The sequence below is a fragment of the Cyprinus carpio genome, chromosome B25 (genome assembly GCF_018340385.1).
Source record: "Cyprinus carpio isolate SPL01 chromosome B25, ASM1834038v1, whole genome shotgun sequence".
In the NCBI taxonomy this organism is placed as follows: Eukaryota; Metazoa; Chordata; class Actinopteri; order Cypriniformes; family Cyprinidae; genus Cyprinus; species Cyprinus carpio.
In genome coordinates, this window is record NC_056621.1 from 10226043 (window position 1) to 10251227 (window position 25185).

The following is a 25185-nucleotide window of genomic DNA, read 5'->3' on the forward strand; positions in this document are numbered from 1 at the left end:
GCAAAACTAAAATTAAACTTGTGGTTATTCATTATTTTATATGTAGTTTTATTTCAGTTGATTCATATTCACTGTAACATCTTCAGTAATTTTCAAAGAAAGACTTTGACATTAAATAACACAGCAGTGATGTTAAATTTACATTTTTATTCTGCAAATGATTACGTTACTGATATCCTGCAAATGTGTTTGCTCATTTTTACAACTTGTGAATTATCAGGCAGTTTTCATTACTATTACTTTGCTACTGAAACCACTGAGTGGGTGGAGACATGAAGGTGGATGAACTGGATTGACCGCTTTGTAAATACATTCATGCAAATGACCAGAAGAATACGTGCTTCTCTGAAGAAACAGTTGGCAAGCCTTTATGTACATAAACTGTGTGTATTGCTTATATAAATAATATTTAATGTTCAAAAGTTTGGGCTCAGTAAAATGTAATTGAAAAAAATGCATTTTAGATTAGCATGGGGGGACAAAATAAAGTAAAAACATTTATATTTATAAAAAAAAAAAAAATCCAATAAATGCTTTTTTTTAAAACTCTAATCATTAAAAATATATTTTTTAAAATATTATGCAGCATTCAGTAAAGCTTCTTGAGCAGCAAATCAGCATATTAGAATGATTTCTGAAGGAACGTCAGACTGAAGACTGTAGTAATGGTGCTGAAAATCCAGCTTTGCATCACAGAAGTACATTTTAAAATAAAGAAAAAAAATGTTATTTTAATTCATAATATTACTGTTTTACTGTACTTGCATTGTAAATGCATTTCTTGGTGAGCATTAAAAACATACAAACGTGAGACTTTTGAATGGCAGTGTACAGTCTTTCAAACTCTTTTTCAAAGTAAAAACACCACAAGATGTCCTCAGAAATATACAGTTTATTTACAAATACAATTGCATTTGCATAGAAATTTAAAATTCCAAAATAAAAATACATAGTAGTAAACAAATTTATTAGAGGCATCTACAGCTGAAGATTTTATCTGAATTAAAAGCTCTCAAAGTGATCACAAGTAAACAGATTAATATATTGCTCTGTTGACTTGCCTCAACTGAAAGCGATTTCCTATGACACAGGATCTGTCCAGGATGGTGTCACAGTTACAAAAGAATCAAAAATCATTACAACGTCCATTGCATTTTATTAGTTTCGTTGTGCCAACAGAATCACGGTACAAAGAAAAGCTCTATTCAAATGTCCTTCCATGTCTTTGGCGGAAACGTCCAACCAATTGGTTCGGAAGGAGCGGGAAGGCACATCACGATCATTTTTATTTAAATATCATATATATTTATTCATCTGAAACATGAATTATGCTCAAAATGACTGTATAAAGCTGAGTTACATGTGGTCACAGCTTTTCTAGGATATTTCCAACATCATTGAACCACTGACTGAAGACAAAGGCAAGGGCTGAAATGAGCAGGAAACAATACAAGTGAACAGATCTGCCGTATGAACGGATGAGAGATCAGCCGAGGATGTTCTCGCTCTCCTGACGCCTGGTCAGATGCAACAGATCGTCACACCAGATGGAAGGGTTGTGCCGGCTAGATCTACATTAATAACGATGGAGGATTTCTACTCATCCAACCTATGACAGCTATGGACGGCTGGCAACCCTCACCGGCAGGAGAGGCCCGTACACCCCGCTTCACGCCCTCTCCATGAGCTCAAACCAAAAGCTAGCTTCAATCCTCAATAACTTAATATCTCACTGGATATGTAACATATTACTCGAGGAGCAGCTACTTGTGAGGTCCCCTGGATCCGGATATTAGTAAGTTGATTGGCAAAAAAAAACACCTCGAAGTGGGTGAGATGAGAAAGAAAAGCGAGATCACCAGAGCAGAATGAAATGGGTGTGATGTCACAATTAGGGCGGAGCAACGTTAATCATTGACAGCTGGGGGAAGAAAGCGATGATCCGTAAGCGGTTGCAGCATCAACACTGAGAAGAATTAAAGCGTCTGAGACTTTCCTGAGTTTTTCTTAAAGGTTATGGCGGAGCTTCTCTAGGCAAAGAAAATATTCTTATAGCCTTCAGCTTCTTAACACTACGACTAAGAAATGATTTCCACTCGCACCTTCACGCACCGTCCCACACTTACTCTGTCTCTTCATCTCTTTACTTTATACGGATGGGCAAAAACTGTGAGTTTGATATTCTTGTGCCTCTAATAAAAGATATTTACAGATTTCATCCAACGTTTTGAATCGTCAGTTCATTCACACATAGTATATAAATATTTATATAGCTTGACATTCTGTGATTCTGTTTGTTTGTTTCAGGCACTCCCCCTTCTCTAAATAATTTATGACGATGATGATGATGATAATGGTGAACCTAAGACTAATAGCTGGTAGCAGCAGCAGCAGGGTAAGACACTGTACCTAACACAGTGATAAAGGGAGAATGCGGCACGGAGAGGCTTATGGGAGTTTGTTTAGGAGATTTTGATTTGGTCATTGTGGCAAAAAAAGGCTCTTCTAAAACGTCTGCTCGGGGATGACTGTGTTGAAGGGGTAGTCCCAGAATGTGGTGGTAATGCCAAAGCCTGGAAAACAAATACAGGATGAACAGAAGGTTTTAAAAAGGAGACAGCAAAAACAATGCAAACAACAGGTTAAATGTAATAAGTGAATACAATTAAATATTTTAAAATATTAAATATTTATTTTAATATTAAACAATATGCAATAAATATTATTCTTTAAAATAAATCTTTTAAATGCCATAGCCCTGAAAACTTCTAAAGACTTACACGCACACACAATTTATAATAACATTTTCAAAATTATTTCAATTAATTATATTTAATATTAGGAATATAAAAATACTTTTTACTTTTTTACTATTTTATATTTTGTACTTTATAAATGTATATATCTATATATATCGTATATATATATATATATATATATATATATATATTCTATATATATATACTATATATATATCTCTATATATATATATGTCATATACACATACACACACACACATTTATAATATACTTTAAAAATATTATTTCAATTAATAATGTTATATTTAACATTAACAGCATTTTTATTATTCATTTAATTATTAATTACATTTTTTACATTATATGGTTTTATATTGTACTATATAATTTATACATCATACACACAAAATGTATTAGAACAATACATTATCAAAATTATAATTTCAATGAATAATATTATAAAATAATAACTAATAATACTTTACTATTATTTTATATTGTACTATATATATTTATATATATTATATATTATATATATATATATATATATATATATATATACACACACACACAATTTATAATTTATTTTAATTTTAATTAATTTTATTTAAATTAATACATTATATTTAATATTAACAATATTATAAATAATAATACATTTTTATTATTAATTAAATTGGTAATATTTAATCTATATCATATTATTTAATTTTTTTTATATTGTACTATATAACTTACACACACACACACACACACACACACACACACACACACACACACACACATACATATAAGTGTGTAACTAGCAGCATGCAATACAATTATACAATTTAATTTAGCTTCATGCAATATAATTTTGTTTTTAATTAAATTTTTTTTTAATAGGTTTTCAAACACTGTTTTTATGTTTGGACTAGTAGGGACATTTACTCTTTTTAGGTATGTAATTTACTTTAGTAGCATAAAATATTAAAGAAACTTTTTTAATAAAATTAATTAAAAACACTTTAAATAACAGTTTATATATATATATATATATTATATATATATATATATATTATATATATATATATATATATATATATATATATAAGATTAGAGTTAATCACTAATATTATTATTGAAAATTTATTTGAAAAAAAAAAAAAAGATTTACAGTGAACATTTTTATTCACTTCACTTGGCACTGGTCTTAAGCTCATTTGTGTAGAGAGATGCTCTAATGCCTGGCATCTCAAATCTCATGTCCTCACCTGCTCTTTGGTGTTCAAAGTGGTGTTTGACGTGGTACGCTTTCAGCCCGTACAAGTAGGAGCCCTTCCGTGGCGAGCCGTAGTGCAGGTAGTAGTGGATCATGTCGTAGACCACGTATCCACACAGACCCCCCACGAACAGGGAGGTCCCCAGACCCTCAGGCAACGTCTGCCTGAGTATCAGGTAAAAAGCGCCAACGACGATGGCGGCCAGACTCGGAGGAAACACCAGACGAGAGCCGTCAAACGGAGACTGACGGGTAAGAAAAGACAGTTAGGTTGAGCTTCATCAATATCCACTGGATTATGTAAACTCATCTACTCAGTGAATGATTAACGAATCTCAAGTATCGAACAAAATCACACACCTTGTGGTGCTGACCGTGCAACAGGAAGTGCAGCATGATGAGGTAATAATTGTGGGCGGGCGGGCGCATATGGAAGACGAAGCGATGGATGCAGTACTCGATGAATGACCACAGAAACATGCCGAACATGAAGATGAATGGAAAGCTGTACTTATGGACCAGAATGGAGTAATCTACAAAGTAAAAGTGTAAAATAAATAAATAATCCTTCACTTAGATCATTTGCTCACTTAAAGGGATCTTTAAGTAAGTAAATGAGTAAAAGTAAATATTTTAATATCAATTAAAATAATAGTTTATAAAAAATACTAAAATAATACTTCAGTGGATTTTAGATAAATCAAATAAGAATGCTTTAAAACACACTTTACACACACCTGATGTAATAAACAGTCTTGTCCTCTCTTGTGCCAGTAACGTGTAGCAGTACCAGCTCAGAAAGATCACCAAAGGCATCCATACAATTGGCACCATGTACCTGCAAACACACACGCACAGCAAAGTTCAAGTACTCTATTAATTAACCACCAATCCTGTAACATGATATTACTAGTGTACAATGTTTAACTAAACTTAACTAAACAAACAAAACGCAGCCAGAGATGCTCAGTCCTGTCATGTGATTTCTCTTACCATGAAGTCTTTGTGTTGGCCTCAAAAAAGTCATTCTCGAACAGCCTGATCGGTCTGTCCACAGGCTGATGGACCCACGTGTCATATTTCTCTCCAAGATATCCGACCTGCCAGGCCAGTGGCTTCCGCCAGTCTACCAGATCCTGTACGCACAATACAGTTGATAACAGTGTCATTCTAATGATATTTAGCCTTGCAGGATATTTGGTTCCGTCATTTTATCAATTTCTGGTCTTTAAATTATTTTGTATATTTATTTTTTTTTTGCGCTTTTGTTTTGTATTTCTATTTATATTAATTGTAGGGCTTTTTTATGTGCAATTTTGTTATGCGCTTTTGTTTTGTTTATAAGTTTTTTCAGCTTATTTATTTTTCAGTTTTGTGTCAAGGCAAAATCTTCATCTTTCTATTTAGCTTTAATAATTTTTTATTTTATTTATTTTTTTTTGTTTTTTGCTATCGTATTAAATATCCTGTTCATTTTCCTGCATTGTCATTGTAAAAAAGTTAACAGAGTTCAGGAAGTACTGCGCAACAGGAATGTTTATGATCAGTGATGTTAGTTTGTTGAATCATTTTACTGTTCGTTGTTTATGATGCAAACTTTGACCAGATGCTTTTCCTATGTTCTCCACTAGGGGTCACTATAACAGTATAAAGCAGAGGAGGTGGGCGTGTCTTAAAAAGGCATACTGGAGTTAATATTGGCCCAGGACCTAGAACTGGAGTTAATATTGGCCCAGGACCTATAGGGAGCTGCAACTCGATGAGATTCAAAGACGAGAAGCAGAGGGTGGACTGAAATTTCAGTAATCACACATATTAACACCTCTCCAGAGTCACGGTGTAGGACCATGATGGGCGAGTGACACGTCATAGTACAAAAGGTCATTGCAATTCAATAACATTATCTAAGGCCCAGTTAAAAAAAAAAAACCTTGATCATAGCTCTAATTTAGTCAGTGTTATTCACATTTGATATTCCATTACAGAATACCAAGAACAACTTAACCATAACCACCCACTTGACTTGTTTTGTGAAACGAGGAGGAGGCCAGAACAATGTATTCAGGTTTAATTCTACGAAATGTCTGTCACATCAATAGGACGACATGTTCGGATGAATTAACGGCTTTTGCCTCACAGCAACACTGGAATGAATGAGAGTGCGGCAATAAACCGGTGCCGAGACCACATTCCTGCTATAATGAACCTAGAAATCTGGTCTGGACTGGTTGCCCAGCCTGTCTGGATTACAAGTTTCATTACGGCATTAATTACAGTGCTGGTTATTATGCCTAAGCCTGATGCACTGGTTATGTGTTGGCCTGAAGAATAACGGAGGAAGAACAGTTAACGTGAATCTCACAATGAAAAGTCTGAGTGGGTCATATTTTTACTGTAAAATCAAAATCAAAAAAGTAATTTATTATATATATTATTATATTATTTCAAATTATATATATTTGTCTCAATATATAGTATATATATATATATATATATATGTGTGTGTGTGTGTGTGTGTGTGTTGTGTATATATATATATATATATATATATATATATATATATATATATATGAACTATATAACAAAATGTAAATTATATAAAATTCAAATGTATAAAAAAATTTAATATAATTTCTAAAAACACACACATACACACACATATACACATATAAAGTAACAACTTAATGTATTATTAATCATTTAATATTAAGATTTTAACTAACTTAGTCATAGCAAAATTAACTTAATACTTAATATATTGAATATTTATGACAGTTTAAATAAAATAAAATGAAAAAAAATGTAATATAATTTTTAAATACACACACATATAAAGTAACAATGTAGTAATAACAATTTAATATTAAGAATTTAACAATAATTTTGTCATATAAATATTAACTTCATACTTACACCACTATATATAAAGATATTTTATTTTTAATTATTTATTTTTCCTTAATTAGCAAACCTTTTCCCCCAGGACTACTCATTAATAGTAAATAAGGAAATACGTCTCCAATTTCACACATGCATGAACATATTTAAATACAGTAACAATGTATTATAACATTAAGAATTTACTAATTTTATCAGATCAAAACTAACTTCATACCAACACCCTTATATGTAAAAATGTTTTAAAAATTATTTTTTTTTTCTTTAATTACTAAAACTATTTTCCCCAGAATTCACTACTAAATTACTAGTAAATAAGGAAACACTTCTCCAACTTCACACACACATGCATGTATTTATTACTAGTAGTTGTAACGAATGGCACAGCCCAGTTCTGCAAAGGGGGTCAGTGTTCTCCAAATCATTGACCCCGTCTGTCAAATTCAAGGGGTTTGAACCAAACAATCGACGCTTGTGAAAGACCTGCATGCCTCTGATAGAGATCACAGGACATTCACACACAAAAAGAGAGCTAGAGAAGTATATACATGAGCATTTTTTGTCCTTCATCAGAGAAGCACAAAAGTATTCTCACTTTATCCAGCTTGTGGCATCGTTCAACCACAAGAAAAATGAGATAAAGAGATAAGTCTTAAATGGTAATCACCATACCAGAGAGACAGAGCAACAGAAAGTCACCTGCTCTGTTAGTGTTTCACTGTCGGTTTCGAGCGAGAAGAGGAATGGCTGCTTGCGGTTTCCTGTCATATGAACTAAAGCTTCACTTTCAGATGTCAAGCTAACAAATGTGATTAAATGTCTGCTCTGGGTAAAAGCAAGTTCAGCTCAATCACCAGCATCTGTGGCATGTTGTTGATTACCACAGAAAGTCCTTATGAAATTATGAATGTGTAAAACTATGTTTTTGTAATGTCTTAAGGAAGTAATATATATTTAGATTAGTATAGCGTCATGCCCATCACACATCGATCAGATGCGTTTCCCACGAGCTATTCACACAGGACACGTAGCACTACGGTGGAAAATATTAACTAAGCTAAAACTAGATAGATCTCACTAATCAACTATTTAACCTTATTTGTGTAAAAAAACATGCACAGAAATGCACTTACAGTGAAAGTCATTTTGTAAACATCTTTTATGTTTGTTTTGAGAGAAAGGTCATTTTCGGTGATTGTAGCTTGTATTTCAATCAGGAATATGCTTGCACTTTGGCATACCGTTTCTTCATCGACTTTGCTGCACTTATTGATGGCCGAGGTTTCTTCTTCTTCTTCTGTGGTGCTTTCTGGGATCTTCTTCCTCTGTCTCAGAGTCTAGAACAGAAGAATAGGAACAGTTCAGAAAAGCTTGATGCTCATGATCATGTTTGATGAGGTGAGATTCATCCCTGCTGCATTTGTGTTGGCATTTTGTTTGTGGTACTGTATATGTGATTCGTGGCCTGATATGAGATATGAACCTGCCTGACAACATAAGGAAATACCGAGCTGAAGCAAGTAGCTTCTGACTGGTCATGTGACTCAATGTGTCAGCCACCATGAGGCGACCTGCTTTGTGTAAAATGAAACTTTTAGTAGGCTACTAATATGACTTTTATAGTCATTTGTTTTTTTAACAAGTATTTTTCATTTCTTAAAAAGGGTAAAAATGCTTAATTTTTTTTTTTTTTTTTTTAATTCTGAAAAATTATTATAATAAGCCCAGGGGGCATTGCAGACCAGCACATTAACTATTATTAACATAAGCATTTTAGTTAGGAAAAAGTCACTGTATAGAATTTTAATGTTAATAATATGTAATAAAACTACTCTTATTTACTTTCATCTTTATTACTGATATTTTACTTGAATAACTATTTGAAAAGCAATCTTTACACAACTGAGAAATACTGAAATTCAAGTCATTTTTAATTTAATTTGTCTATAAATATCAATGATTAATTTGTGTCCTCAGTTTAAAAGTATATTAGTTACGGCATTCTGAAATATTTCTGGTAAAAGTTGAAAAATTATATAGTAATAGTCGGACCTGCTGTTGTTCAGAAATCCAAAATCAATAAAATAAATACTAACAAAAACAAAACACTAAATACTTTCAATAAAATAAAAGCAGAGAATAAGGTACTACTAGAATAAGGCATTCGTCAAGTCCCTTGGGAATCAGATCTGCTGTTGTTCAGAAAACCAAAAATATCAGTGACGGTAAGATTCAAATCTAACAGTAAAAATTACAACAATATGGCGCAGATAACTGTGATTATAAATATGACAAATAAGTTTTTCACGTCATAGATAAAACATACACCTACCCTCATCATCATCATACCACCAAAGTACACAACGCCTTATTCACATGATACACACATCACAGCACACATTACGTCATGGACCTCATCCCACAAGATGGAAGAGCTTCTCGTTTCTCCATAGGGTCACACACACACACACACACACACTCAAACACACCCTTCACAGATGGCTAGTTTGGCGGGATGGGTGAAATATTAATCAGGTCTCGCATCGCACCATACCATTTAAACGTTAAAGAGGTGATTAACCCTGCCCCCCTTCACAGCATTTTGGCATTCACCTGCACCAGCGAGTGGCCCACACACACACACACCTCCATGCAACCTAACACCTAAGCCACACCATACACTCGCCATAGAATTATAGTTATAGACATTGACGGCTGTACTGCGATTATATAAAAATTCACTCTGCTTAATTATTCTTATGAAGACCATCAATGAATGGGAAAATTGCTTGTGTTTCATTAAGGTGGCCTTTTTTGTGCAGAAAATGCAGGGTGGAGAATCTCCATCAATGACACCACTTTACAGGGTCAGGTGCTTTGATGGAGCGACTGTGTCATTTAATGTTCTTGTTTTTTTATTTTATTGATAGTCTTATCTGGATATGTTGTAAATATAATGTCATGTGGGTATTTACATTGTGCAAAACAGCTCCTAACAGCAAGTGAATAACAGGTGAACATTTCTGCTAATCTAAGTAATGATATTTGCATTAGAACAGTAACAGTAATGAGATTATAATATAAAGAAAGAATTGGCAATAAGTGAGCGTGTCAAAAAAGTAGGCCACAGCCCTGGTTTTTATGACCTTCAGTTTGGGTTTGCTGAAGACCCAGTCAGTATTTGTGACCTGACCACATGTTCCATCCTGTTTTTTCAGCGTGTTCCCTTTCTTTTTCTCTCAATGAGTCTTTTATCTACTTCTCATCATCTATCTCTGCATATCACAGTTATAAAATCACCATTTTTTTCATTTTTAATATACAGTGAAATAAGCCTCATGAAGCTCACCAAGGTTGCATTTATTTAATCAAAGCCAGTAAAAACAGTAATATTGTGAAATACTATTACAATTTAAAATAACTGTTTTCTATTTTATTATATTTTGAAATTTAATTTATTCCTATAATGAAAGCTGGATTTTCAGAAGCCATTATTACAATCTTCAGTGTAGCATGGTTTTTCACAAATCATTCCAATATGCTGATAAAGAAACATTTTTTTATAAATATTTGTCATTTTGCTTATATTTTGATCCAGCTTTCTACATAATCCAACACGCATATATACATACAATTATTATTATTTTTCATAGTGAAGTGGGAGGGGGCTTCCCCCACAACAAAACATAATTCTGTAAGAAACAATAAAAACTTCTCAAACAAACTTTTAAAAGCAGACGAGTCTAACCAGATATTCCAGATGACTGTGTCCAAACATCATACACACATGCAAACCCATCTTTGAGTGCACTTCTGTTGACACTGACACCATCTAAAGCTTACTCAGAGTCAGTCCGTGCTGTTGTCACATTCAAAATACCACCCACTTTAATGCTTAACTTGCAGCTTAAATAACGCATACAACAATTTATAAAAATACAGCACCATATCAAGTGGTCATTTCGATTTATTGCACTTAGACACACCCAGCACACAATATGCATACGTGACTGCTGGGGTGTTTCACTGTTTACAATGAGCCATGGCAATCATTAGCTTGGAGATACACACAAACCAAAAAGAAAAAGAGGAAAGGGGAATTAACACTTAAATAATTAACATCCACTGGTCGTAAGTGACACAAAAATCAACCGGTCTGAAGAATGCAAATATATCAAATCAGTTTTTATTTGAATTTTTTACACCCTGAAGAAAGGATTTTCACACAAACGCACACACAGAAATTAACTCCAAACCAGTGCCTAGGATAATTCACAAGGGATTGCATCTAGAAACAAACAGTTGTCCCTATAGATACTGTCACTATCAGAGCACTGCAGTTGCTGAAAACCTGCACGACAGGCATTTTGCACAATACAAAACAGACTAGAAAGCAGAGGTCAGACGATACGATTCAATCTGGCATGTACTTGCATGTTGACATCTTGATTACATGCTTTCAAGTGAACAATTTGTATAGTATACATAGCATCCATGTGCCAAACTTAGAAACTGTCGAAAAGTAGATACTATCTGGTCTTGATAAAGTCCATGTCTTTTTGGGTTGTTTTTAAGTTCATGGTCAAAGAGCCACTGCAAATTGACTGTGAATGCCAGCAAATCATTTGCCTTTATAGCTCAGAAATAGTGTTGTATTAGCGGGTGTGTGTGTGCGCGTGTTGCATTACGACCAGCACATGTGATACGAGATGTGTGCTGCCCTTTTGCCGAGGTGAACAAAGGTGCTGAAGCGAGAACTGTATGGGAGATATGAGCGTGACTGTTCAGTCATGTGTGGTGGTCGCTTGGCAGGTGATTTAGCCAACTTTGGCAGCTTCTTGTGCAAGAAAGGAAAAGCAGGGTGAGATACAATTTGGTAAAGAGCAAAAGTCCTTAAAAGTATGGCAAAATAATACACGGTTATCTCAGGGTTATAAGGAAGGAAATTAGAAGTAAACTAGAGAAGATTAGGTAGGGTAAGACCAATTAGTTACATTACGCCTAGTTACAAATATGTGAGGCTCGGAATAGGGTTAAAACAAGTTGCAGTTGTAGCTGTAGGGTTGGTTAAGGTTTAATCGTCCCATGATGCAGGTGGCTCATTGGGGGTCTATCAGAGTTCTCTGATCTGTGCTGCAGAACATAGTTTGAGCTCAACAGGACTGTGGGGGAAAGAGCCTTCAAAGGGATCATGTCTAGATGGTAAACTACATTCTGTGAAACTCTGCTTCCAAAGGAAAGGTTGCTATTGGACTCCAAATAAACAAAGTAGTTGACATAACATACACTTGTACTTTTATTTAACACAACATCAAGATCTTCGGCCGAATTTAAAAGGTTAGTTCAGCCAAAAATGAAAATTCTGTCATTATTTACTCACCCTCATGTAATTCGTTCATCTTCAGAACACAAATGAATGAAATCAGAGAGCTTTCTGACCCTCCGTAGACAGCAACACAACTGACATGTTCACATTTTTAAATATTTTTTAAACACTGCCTTATTAGTTCATCATATGCAGTGTGGAATGAATTAACATTTTAATTAAAATTAGATCATAATAATAATTATTAGCAAAATGCTGTTTGAAATCATGCTAGCAGGTCAGGTTTAATGACTTTCCCAAAGCATTTCCTGTATATATGCATATTAAACTACGGATTTAGCCCTGAGGGACATAAATATACAATCTAAATTTAAGATAAAAATGTAACTTAAAAATGTAAGTAAAGAGTAAATTGCCATTTGATATTAACATTTTTATCTTTTTATTTTAAAATTCATGATAGTAATTACACTTTGCAATAAAGGCTCGAACTAACAGCAAGCAGATCTCTATTAAACCTCACACATTTCACAGAACAAACATGAAGATTATAAATTTGAACTGCATAGAAGGTTAGATTGCATCTATTCAGGTGAATATGGCTTATATGGTTAAGTTTGTGTACCTGAAAATTTTTTCAGAAGTGATCCACATTAGATTGGTTAAACCAAAACTAGGTCAGATAGCCAAAGCGATGGATAGTATTGTTGTCCTAAGAGACAGTGGGACATATTTTGTCAGATCACGTTATCTGTACCACAAAACCACAACACGAAAACTACCTTCGCCACGGAAATTTTGAGAAGAAAAAAAAAAAAAAGACCACAAAACTAAACCACTTCCTATTTCCATTTCATTTCCATTTTCATGGTCTATGCCTTTGTTATATTTCTTCAGTTAATTAAACCCAAACAAATCTGTGAAGCGTACACAATCCTACATCTCACAGTAAAAGCACACACAATGCAACCCACCACCGATCTTGTCTGTACCACACTACATTTTATTCCATTACCTTGTAAAAGGGTTGCTTATTTACAAAAGAGAGGCTTTACAGTTGTTCTCAGTGGACATTAAGAGAATAGATTCAATCTGGATGAGGTTATTAATCCTTTCTAGTGGTTACAGAGGGTTTTTAATGGTGAATGTTGATGTCTAGAAACCACAGTTGTATAGCATGGTCCTTACTGGTATGAAAGAAAAAAGATGGAAGGAAACAAAACAACAGGAAGTTGTCACTTTAAGCATTCAGCAAAAGCACTGTGTGATTAGGACTGACGCTCTGCATGAAGACCAACAGAGTGGAATGTATGAAAATACAGTCATAAGTCATTACACCTAGATGGTATCATTTTCCGGTGTGGTATTCAAATATCTATTGGACTAAAGTTAGGACATCTGCACTGGCAGACACAAAATCAAACAACAGTGTAGTTTAGTGACGCAAATAATATTGCATGAACCAGGTGTGAAATGTTTTCAGGGTTATCCCATTGTGGCAGTAAGGAAACCCTAAATTTGGGCTTGGCCGACCTTGGAGCATGAGTTCTTTTAAAGACAATTAATCCAGAAACATCAGATCATCTAGATTCCAGGGAAGCAGCAAGTTCCTGCTACATTTCTTATTGGTAATATAGTCATCAATGCAGATTTTCAGCGGCAAAATGCAGAAAATGAATGTTCAGTAAGATGAGGACAAGAAGGAGGCCGGTGATGTAGACTGTCATGGGGGCTGAAAGAATTCCTCTGGGTGAACAATAAGGCTTCTTTATGGAGCAGTAAGGGTCCGGGACACTAAATGACTGAGACACACATACATACAGAAAGAGTTACGAGAACAAAAGCGTGGAGGACAGAGGAAGAGAGCTCAGGCTGGTACAATCTAAACAGGGCTGGCAGTGTGTCGAATGGTGCTGGGGTGGCGGTCAGAGTATGGTTGGGGGTTGAGAGCCTCGGATACATACACGCGAAAGGGCAATGAGGCCATCAGCAACGCCTAGCCAAACCCTAATAAGCTTAACTCTCCCAGTGGATGGTGACAGTAGGCAGTGCTCTTCACAATTTGCTCAAACCCACCACATTCCCCAGATAAAGATGTAGGAACAAATGTAGCCACATACGACTAGTGGAAAAACACACCCCTATTGTTCTCAAACTGCAGACATTTGGAATCAGTTTAGCATTAACAAAGGTACTGGAAGAGAGGATGATTGGTAATCCTTGTAAAAGCACAGATACTAGTTTGGATACTTCTACCTGAGTGATCGTATCTTTAATGCATCTACAATGAGATATTTAAGTACCATTGGCTGGCCAAGCCTGTGTTCTGGTCGAGAAGGGGTTTCCAGTAAAGTAAAAATGCTATGGTCAAAGTTTTGTTTGGTCTGACTGACTTAATTTGTTTGTGTTTATTTAGGACATGTGTGTAATATTGTTCTTATAGGGGGACTGTGATGTGGAGTTTTTATCTAGAGTATATTTAACACACCTCGGGTGTCAGAATTACTAGGAAGTTCCAGGCAAGTTTGTTGAGGCAGATTGGAACTAAACTCTGTGGGACATTGGCCTTTCGGGAACGGGATCAGACAACTCTGATTTAGGTTGTTGACCTGCAAAGAAAAATAAACACTCCTTCATTTATTTCAGGACAAACTGAAACCCTAAAGAATCTTGACGCAACTTTATCAGGCATCGTTCTAGAAGTAAGTCCAAAATGAGTGATAAAATTAGTGGTTCTTTAAAATCAAAAATGATGCTTGCTTAAAAACAAAAAGCTATGTCGCATTACCTCACCTGTTTCAACAGTGGTCAGGACATGACCCATAAGGGTTCTTCCAAGTCAATAATTAACCATTATCCAATCGGTGCCAGGATACACAGTTGGACGGACTGATCCTGATAAGAGCCAGCAACTGATGGACTACTCCAAGCTGTCGAAAACATCAGCCATGTGAAGTGGCACTGATTTGGGGCAGATGTAAAACATTTGGCCTGTGTTATTCAGAGCAACACTTATGTAAATCCGCAGGCAGAAATATCTTGTCAACCTATCCAATTTCCAGATCCATATATCTCTCTAAACACACCGGTTTTCTTATTTCTTATTTTGTTTTTCTTATTCTCCATGGAGGATGTTTAGGTTTCATGTCAAGCGCGGTTGATGGAAGCAATTGGCGAGGTGGGCAGACATGGGAAAGTCTTATGATACAAGTAGAAATGGCTGGCTTCTTGTTCAACATATGTAAATGACTAAACAAAAGTACATGTTAACGCAAATGCACTGAGGGGAGGGTTGCTGAATGCATCACTGTTCCAAGATTATGAACCACCATTATACAGCATACATGTAAAAGAACAAGCTTGGTTGTAGTGTTTCACAGTTGGACATTATCGGACATAATGCTGAAAAAAAAAAATCATTTTGACTTGTCCCTCACGTTCTTTAAAAAAACCTAAGGTTACAGTGAGGTACTTACAATGGAAGTGAATAGGGCAAAAAAATGTAAAGGAATGCAAAGCAGAAATGTAAAGTTTGTGAAATCTTGTTTAAAGTCACTTACATTTAAATGTACATTACACGTCTTCTGTTAAAACCATCTTCTGGCTATACTATTATATTATAACAGTCTTTTATCAAAATTATTTTATCTTTTACAAATTCACTTCCATTTTAAATGTCTCACTGTAAACTTCTTTTTTTTTTAAAAATGAGGGACAAGTGGAATTCCATTTCTGTGATAATCAACATTAACATTATGGCACAAATGCTGTTAACTGAGCTTAACGTGTACTGAACTCAGAATAATCCTTTAAGGTTTTGAATGCCAAGTTATCTGTAGGCTTTGCATTCAAATCAATGCCTCTTTCTTTGTGCTTTCCTCTCAAGCCTCGTTCCGTTCCACAGCTGGTTCAGGATCTGCTTAACCGCTTTTCTTTGTTTATTAAAAACACCAGTCCAAAGCCGAAACTGATCCCAGACCTGTCGATCTGGAATTTAAAGTGGTAGGTGGGGTTAAGAGCCATCTACTCTCACCATAAACAGGGATGTTGTTGGTTGGTAAGCTGCATCACCAAGAGAACTGGTGAAACCTGCTATGCCAGATACTGAGAGTCCTCCCAAGCATTTTCTGACTTTTGATTCTCTTTTCCTTCATTCCTTTTCTCAAACGCCAAGCTAAATTTAACATCAATGACCAGCTTCATTATCTTGGGGTCGGCAGATATGAGAAAGATTAGGCTAGATGTCTGGGATATAGTCGGGCAAAGGTTGTTGTGACTATTCACATGTTCCGTCTTGAAACCAGTCAATTCTCATCTCATTATGACAGAATAAACACGATTTTTAAATCAAGACAGTCAAAAATATTCATTAAACCAGTAAAAGTACATGTATCTGCATAGTGCATAGGATTTAAAAAAATAAAAAAAAAATAAAAAAAAGGAGGGTAAACGTGAAGGCTGTTAGCTTGTAAATGTAAACCATAAATCTTCATGCAATAAAACTTTTCAGGTTCCTCCCTTCAAACAAGGGTGCAAAGTTTTCATCATTTGCAGGTCTGCACACATGAACATGTCCTATTGTACAGAGTTCATCGATCAAGAGCGTTCTCACATAAACACCTTCAATCCAGTAAGAGCATCATCAAGAAGATTAGAAATCCATGCCAACAGGATTAGCACGTCTGAAGTTCACAGATTCAAAACTCACCACGTCTGCACACTGGGCACTTTTTTCCCATTTTGAGATAATTTGTTTGATAATGAGTACAGTCATGTCTGTATGAATGTCAAAATACTGTGACTTTGGTACAAAGTCAATTAATAAAAAAAGAAAGTATAACAATACCACTCTTTTCTACAGTATTGGTAGTACTTAGAAACCAGAAAGAAAGAAAAAAAACATGACCATTTACCTAATTTGTATATATTGCCTGCAATTAGTTATACATATTAGTTTAAAATATATAATAAAACAGCTACTTTTAAAATTGTTTCACTTAATTGAGAAATTCTAAAAGGCCTTTGTTCTAATTCAATCTGCTAATATTACTGTTAATATTGATAATACACAAATTAGTTCATTCACTTTTGCTATGATATCAGTATCAACACTTTAGAAATTTTGATTCAAATGACTACTATAAATGTGGTAAAGTGACATGTCTGCATGCCTGTAGTTTAAAGTTTAATACTCAACCTAACCAAATATTCTCCAAGCAGACAAACAAGATTTAGCTTCTTCATTAAGGAGGAGCATCTCAGCTTCACGTTCTCTTCAGCGAACAACTGTATAATGCAGGTATCTTACGAGATAAGAAGAAATCTATAAAATCAATAGTTGTATCATAAAGGGAGTAGCAAATGCATTTAAAAAGATAGGGAATGGAACGCACATCCTACAGAATCAATGACACTGAACACAGTTTTCCAACTTTGATGTGTTATCTCTTTTGAAGACTTTAATGGTTGAACCTGTTAAAAACTTCATCAGCACATTGAAGGCAAACACCCTTCAAATACCAAAGTTACAAAAGCACCAAAATAATAATGAGATCCTACAAAAGATTCTTTGAGTTCTAGGAATGACACCACCTGATTGTTCCAAATGTAACCTTCTCTGGTCAAACTTTTCTTGGCTAGTATCTTAGTATCTTTGAGAACCTTTCTAACACATTGATTTGATTTCAAGCTTTGAGAGCTAGCAGAAGTAATGGAGTTCAAATCATATGAATGAAGATACAGGTGATTGTGACATGTGTTTCAAATATTACAATGTTACTGTACACACAACAACAAAACTTTCCCGAAAACCTATGTAAAATGTGTAGGTTGGCTCTGCTGAACTTCTACAGTGTCAGCTTTGGAACAATACACCCTTTTTCTTTGCAAAGCCACAATTCAGACTGGTTTATATGAATCGCACTTATTCAGTTGGCACAATGATTCTCTATGCATTGCATTATAAGCAGTTAAATTAGTCGGGACGAAACCATGTGTGCGCCTCATGGGAGTGTCAGGGAGAACTTTGACACAGTCAAGTAACCGTGTAAGAGGCCACCTTCACACATCAGCAGAATACGGTTGTCAGTCCTGTATTTGAGTCCTTAATACGGTTACGTTCACACACAGTACAGTTTGGAGTAGTCTGTCATGTTTTTGAGTCCTTAATACGGTTACGTTCACACACAGTACAGTTATTTACTCCCAGCTGTAAATTTTCAGGCTGTGTTAACATGCGTGTTTTCGACTGGACAGAAGTGAGCTGTTGTCTGTCATCCCGTCATACAGTGCGCGAAAGGGAGCACTCTAAAGATTTAAAGCTCTAAAGGCTGCTGTTGGTTAATGAAGATTTGATGGATGAACACGCGGCTCGATTGGACTCTTGTCGTGTCAGAAAGTGATAAGACTTTCAGTTTTATGGACGTCGCCATCTTTTTTTTATTTTTTTTTTATGGCCATCCCTGTTGGCATGAATGTGCAACGGGAGGCAAGCCCAGTAACCATACAGTGACCAAAGTAAAATTACTTTGGTCACTGTCGCTATGGTTACTGGGCTTGACACCCGTTGCACATTCATACAGACAGTATTCTAAACACAACTGTAAGCTGCTGTGTGAACGAGACATTTCGAGACTCACACCTGTAAAGAAAATGCAGTTGTCAATCCCAATAATTGACAGTGTGAATGTAGCCAGAGTTCCTTTCTGAGTACATTTTAGCACTGACTCCCGTCTTTTACTGTACCTCAACTTACTGACAAAGAGTTTGTCGGTCTCCGGAAGACATTTAAAACCAACCTTAGCCATATTGTGGGTTTTGCTACATTGACAGCTTTTCTGGGTCCCAGGGTTCTACCCAGAGCCATGGAAACAAGTGTCTCCTGATGACGCCAGGATTATGAGTCTTGTGCCCAGCATGCTCCTCTCCTGGGGACCGTCTGATAGCTTGATGCAATTAATGAGCAAGCAAACCTCAGTTACCTTAGGGACCAATTGTGACCGAACCATCTGCATGTAATCTATCAGTGACCTACGTTATAATCTATCAGTGAGAACTTCTAAGCACCTCCTGCAATTGGACCTTCGGCTCCCAAATGCCTTGAGTTCCCAAGGTGTAATTCGCCAGTCTGACACAGCCTCCTTGGGGAAAGAGAATGGAGGGTTATAAGGCGAATATGTTTGATGACACTAAACCAACTAAGTACTGAGGCCATCCCTGTTGGCATAGCAGCCGGCAGTAAACACTTCCCACACCAGAGGATACCTGTTCATCCTACAGTTTTGTGATTATAGGCATACTTGGATTATAGCATGAACTATACTGATCCAACAGGAGGTTCTATCACAACCACGAGACAATATTATGAAAGGAATTTCAGTGAATTTCACTGTATTGAGCATTCACAACCAAGATGGCCCTTGGTGAAGGTTGGCATGCTGCTTTGTGGCTGAAGCCATGGAAAACAAAAAGGCTATTGAAGAAGGAGAAATGAGATTCATTTCATCAGCAAGGAAGCATTCCAGAGATTCATGCCTCTGCCCTGTACGTTCTTCTCAAAAATTAACAGGCAACTAAACCAGTTCACTCTGACTTGGTTAGATGTTCACCAAAGGTTTCAAATGCACTTGGAACAACTACAGCCTTAAATTTGACTTGTATTATATCAAGCCAATTTACTTTTGTATTGAGACATATTTTGGAGTAAAACATTAAATGGAACAATTTGAGACCAGAGTTTGAAGTCAATCACGAAGGAAAACTAGCTGTGGAAAATACAGCGGGTAGTTGGTTGAAACATAAGAAGCCCAGACATCCGCTGAATTGGTACATATTGGTACCATAATAGTTATCAGCCAATATTAGATACATTTTATACTGTATCATATTTATTATTTTAAGCAATTGTAAAAGTGAAATTAATCAGCATGCACATTTACATTTTACAACCTTTTCCATTCTCTAACACTTATTTAATCTTAGCAAAAATAATAAACTGTTATTAAATGTTATCTTTCGCTAATGAATATGCACTTTTTTCCACACTGTACAGTGCCTTAATTTGTTTGGCATTTATAATAATTGATTGTAGTATTTCAATTGTAATTTTTTTATACAAAATAGCAGGCCTATATTATTAAAATATCTGTAATTTATCAGTTATCAGCTATAACATGAGCATACTTATGACCTAATTTGTATCAGCAAATTCCTTAAATCAAATCATTTAAATGAAAAAATTTAAAAAACAATATACTATAAAATAGCACAAATACAAGTAATAGCACAAGTTTGAAGAAATACAAGATAATTTTGGTTCAGAATGAAAAATCTGGACCAGTAAACAGTATTTTTTCTATTTATAAGAAGTTAATCAATTTCCTTATATCTTTTTAGTCCTATACAGCGTAATACAGAAAATAAACCTGAAGCTAAAGATAAACCCAATAATCCAACCTTAAGTCATAAATTCAAATGTGCATGTGTCAGAGCATTTGGTAGTGGGAATGTGGGCGCTACTTGAGCTGACACGACTACGTGCCGCGAAAAACGTCTGAGTGATGTAAATAAAGGTGCTAAAGAAGCCTTTGTCCTTTCACCACAGAGTTATGAACTGAAGTGATGCCTTGCTTTACAATAGTGATCAATACGATCTTGCCATTCTAGTTACAAGGTAACTAACAGTCACAAGGCCAGTTGTTTCATAAAGTACAATCAATATATCCTGAACCCTAACAGCTATTTACCTAGACATTCACGCATCACTGCACTTATCCATTTATCTCGTTCTCCTCATTCAAATTCATGCTTGTTCAAGAAGTGGAACCGCCTGCTACCATTTTGTCATTACATCACTGGCAGCACACCCATAACAGGTCATCGCCTTGTCATACCCTCAATAGATACGAGCAAATGGACTACAACCCCTGCACCTAGACCTAGTCAACAGGTCCAGCTGATTTCACGAGCAATCAATTAGAAAAAGAGACATACGTCCCCCCCATTTTTCATGGATGTTTGTTTTGCTGCCTGACTAAGGCCTTTTGAGTTTGTCCTTGCAATGTCATATGCATTAATACTATGAATACTCGCAAGTCTAGCCAGTTTTTCAGAATGAAATAGGAATATGTGACTAATATCATGAATCACTGTTGTTTCTTAGTGGGAACAAACAGCAATCAATGGGCTCAAACTCTCGAGGAGGAGTTTGTTTTGAAAATGAGTGTGTCATAAAAAAAAAAAAGAAACCATAAAAAAATTATAAGCATGATCAAATTTTACTGAATTTTTAAAGATCGAGCTGGTTTAGGGTTGTCTTCTCTTTGATAAATCTTTAACATTTATAATGCTCTATCATGAAAATCAATCAAACCTGAGGCAGAAATTCGTAGAGCTTTCTTTTTTGTGTTTTTTTTTTTGTCTTATCAAGGCTGCATTTATTTAAACAAAAACACAGTAAAAACAGAAATATTGTGAAATATTATTACAATTTAAAATAACCGTTTCTATTCAGATATATTTTAAAATATAATTTATTCCTGTAATTTTCAGCATCATTATTCCAGTCCTCAGTGTCACGTCATCCTTCAGAAATCATTCTAATATACTGATTTCCTGCTCAAGAAACATTTCTGATAATTATTAATGTTGAAAACAGTTGTTCTGTTAAAAAAAAAAAAAATCTTAAAAAGATCAAAGATTGACAAAGATCTAAAGATTAAAAAAAATAAAATTTGCTTCCATTTGCTAATATTTTGCAGTGAAATAGTCATAAAATAAAAGCACTGAAAGAAAAATGCTTGCCATTGGTTACTCAATAACTAATAGGAATTATACATTTAAATTTGCATGTCATACTCTGATATCAGATATCAAAGGTCTAAAAAAATTGCCTAGATTGATAATCCCATGAGACAGTTACACTTTTAATCTTTGAGAGAAATGTATTTGATATTTTGCACTGAATTATAGATAAAGCTTTAAAAAACAATTCTTAACCACTATCAACTCAATAATAAGCTCTAACGTCAGTGATTTTGAAATCACTATGACTTACTACAAAAAATAATAAAATACTTTGTACTACAGCAGTATTCATCACCTGAGGGTGTTAAAACGTGCTTGTGAAACTATGTGGAAATATGGATTAGCAATGTGTCAGGCCAAGTCCTTGTGTTGAGTGGTGGGGATTCAAGTTAAAAGGATCAGACTGTTTACACTGCAAGCTGCTGAGAAATGACTTTAACATTCAGGACAGGCGACTCAAAGCCTCAAAGTTAAACTCAGCATCAAATTTTGGCCATGATTTGCAATGTGTCCAAAGCACTTTTAACACTCCCTTATTTCATATACATGTGTAAGTTGAATACCAGCAAATGAGTGACACTTGATTTCATTCAGAAACTAATATGAAATTGTGGAGTGACCATTTATTGCAATGACACTTCATGTGAACCCTTTCATGTGAATGCTGACAGTACTCTGTGAAACCTGAAGAGGCGTGGAAACTTTCCCGCTTAGCTTTTTTGTTATGGGTCATGCTGGAGTTTATGCCAATGCTTAGACAAGACAGACCGGTTTGATTGTCTCTGTCTCTCACACCTCCTACATTCTGAAATATCCACCCTTCTTCTGCACTTTGAGCTTGTAGCCAGTACATGCCTCATATCAAGATGTTTATTACAGGCATAATGGCAATAAAATCCTGTCAATACTTAAGTTTGTTTATATGACTAGATAAAAAAAGATGTATAAAACTAACAATTAAATGAATATAATACATAAAGCTGGTCCTTCCCCCCGTTTGTTCCTTGGGGAGTGACAGAGGAGACAGGAGAGGCAAGCACAGAAGGCTTGTTTATCTAATAAGAGCCCTCAGTGGAATATCTACCTGCTTACACGACGCACCCATATCATGATAATAATCAAATATTTTTTAAAATATAACACTAATAGCTAATAAAAAAATTGCGTCATCAAGTGTGACATAACGGCGTAGCATGTGATTTGTTCTTAAACATGCATACAAAAAGTATGTAGGCAGCATATATTGCTTATATTAGTTTTTTCTTAAATATGATAATAATAATGTTTATTGTAATTTAATAATTCCCAGTTCAGTTTGTTCAATCATTTAGAAACGAACATAATTTCTGCATAATAGCCTACTAAAATTGATTTCTGTCACACAGACACGGCGAAAGTTTTTCATGTTTTAATAATAAACGATTAATCGAGCATGCACTTAAGTCGTAAACATATTTGCAGTATGTTTCATTTCTCGATTCAGTGCGTCGGTGAGTGGAGAACCGCTTGGACTGCATTAACTTTGAATCGTGAACGAAATCCACATATTTATTATCAGATGAAAGTTTAGATCAATTCAAATCTGTCATGACTTTTAAGGATCTTTATGCACCAAACTTCTTCCTTAATTCCCCTACTGGCTCTGTTTGCTTGAAGTAATTTAGCCTAGTTCCTGAACCAAAGGCTGTCATCTTCAGATATGACCTCTCTTATAGTGAAACTTCCTCAAAATAGTGCGTGTGACTACTTGAGTGACTTTCTGTTGTTATTTCGGGACTCACCCCCGTGTCTTCATGTGTGCTGTCTCTGTCGAGTTCTCCAATGTAGTACTGCTCCATCCACCTCCGGGCGTTCTCCGAGTGCCGGTGTGGGGGTCCTTCGATCTCGCGGCTGATGTCCCTGCCACAGCGGCGGAGGATGAGCGCCTCTCCGCCCGGGTGCATCCGGAGGAACCCGGTCACATCGTAGACGCGCGTCCCTAACAACACCCAGCAAGAGTCCTTGGTGCAATGTTTGGATACCTCCTTTTCGGAAAAAAAGCGAAGGGACGCCGAAGGTGACATTTTATTTTTCATTTAGGGGAGTCCACAAGACGATAGAGAAGGTAGGCACGCAGGTGGGACCCCCACTGACTTGCTCCAGCGCTCGTGGACTAACTACTGGCTTTCGACTTCGAGCCTGTGCAGAGTTCATACCCAGCTGCTCATTAAGCATCTCATGAATAATTCATGACGCAGTCCCTGCTGATCCATGCACCTGTTGCGCGCGCCGAGCGCAAGAACGGCAAAACATGACATGCTGTGTTTATCACACAAATCACATTTCGTGTTTTATTTTCTAAAATAATAATAATAAAATAATAATAATAATAAAAAATGCACTACACCAAAAGCTAACTCGTCACGTCAACTATCGATACTCGCTCAGTGTACTTCCTTCTTGTGGCGTTTTTGGTGTCATAACCCAGTCGTTGTGTTTACTCGCAGGGCGCGACTCAAACAGGCTGTAAATAGCGTTTTATGGCACTGAGACGTGACTCGATCAGTTTAGATGTTTTTTATGTTTTAATTTAACTTGAGACACAGATAACTAGACAAAAACGCTGTTGGTTTCCCATACTGGATGTTTTTAAATAGCAGGGCAGTTTTATAATTAGATTTCTAATTCGCTGTGTTTATATACACGTAATGTGGAATATAAATGAGAATTAATGTCTTTTAAATATCATTGTTTATATTGAGGTTTATTTCACCCGCGCGCGCAACGTCCACGAGTCTCTTTCAAAGGCGTTGTGACGTCACATGCGCACACATTATTTGAACAGACAGAATTAAGTACTAACATAAATATAACACAGTGATTGATTCATGAAAGTCGGTTTACTCACACTGTTCTGCTTAGACTTTTTTTTTAAGTAGAATGAATACTCAAGTCTTTTATAACCTAGTTTTACCATCAATAAGATCACAATATAAAACCTTAAATTAAAATAATAATATTAATAAGGAATTTCCCCACTATACTTTTCCTGTCCATTTCACTTTTAAAAGTGTTGAGGCCAGTTTAGGTTTTATTGTAGAGCGTCACAGTTTCGTCTCAGGGTGGCAGTATTGCTAAGTAAATAAGCAGGTTTCCAA

The 25185-nt window shown here is 35.5% G+C and overlaps 1 protein-coding gene across 1 annotated transcript; it reads right to left on the reverse strand.

Moving 5' to 3' along the window:
* Nucleotides 1-874: 874 nt before the first annotated feature.
* On the reverse strand, nucleotides 875-24223 carry LOC109051125 (fatty acid 2-hydroxylase-like). Its single transcript, XM_042752728.1, has 7 exons — nucleotides 23830-24223; nucleotides 8160-8255; nucleotides 5014-5156; nucleotides 4758-4858; nucleotides 4381-4553; nucleotides 4013-4265; nucleotides 875-2573 (listed from the first exon to the last, which is right to left on the reverse strand). The coding sequence occupies exons 1-7, from the start codon at nucleotides 24121-24123 to the stop codon at nucleotides 2506-2508; spliced, it is 1128 nt and encodes a 375-aa protein (XP_042608662.1). The 5' UTR covers nucleotides 24124-24223; the 3' UTR covers nucleotides 875-2505.
* Nucleotides 24224-25185: the final 962 nt, after the last annotated feature.

Bases quoted from the DNA above. Each gene is read 5' to 3' on its own strand.
- LOC109051125 (XM_042752728.1), bottom strand. From the start codon at position 24,123: ATGAAAAATAAAATGTCACCTTCGGCGTCCCTTCGCTTTTTTTCCGAA. The intron at 4,266-4,380 runs GTGTGTGATTTT...CTTACCCGTCAG, and splicing joins TGCACGGTCAGCACCACAAG to TCTCCGTTTGACGGCTCTCG. The intron at 2,574-4,012 runs GTGAGGACATGA...TTTGTTTTCCAG, and splicing joins CTTTGAACACCAAAGAGCAG to GCTTTGGCATTACCACCACA.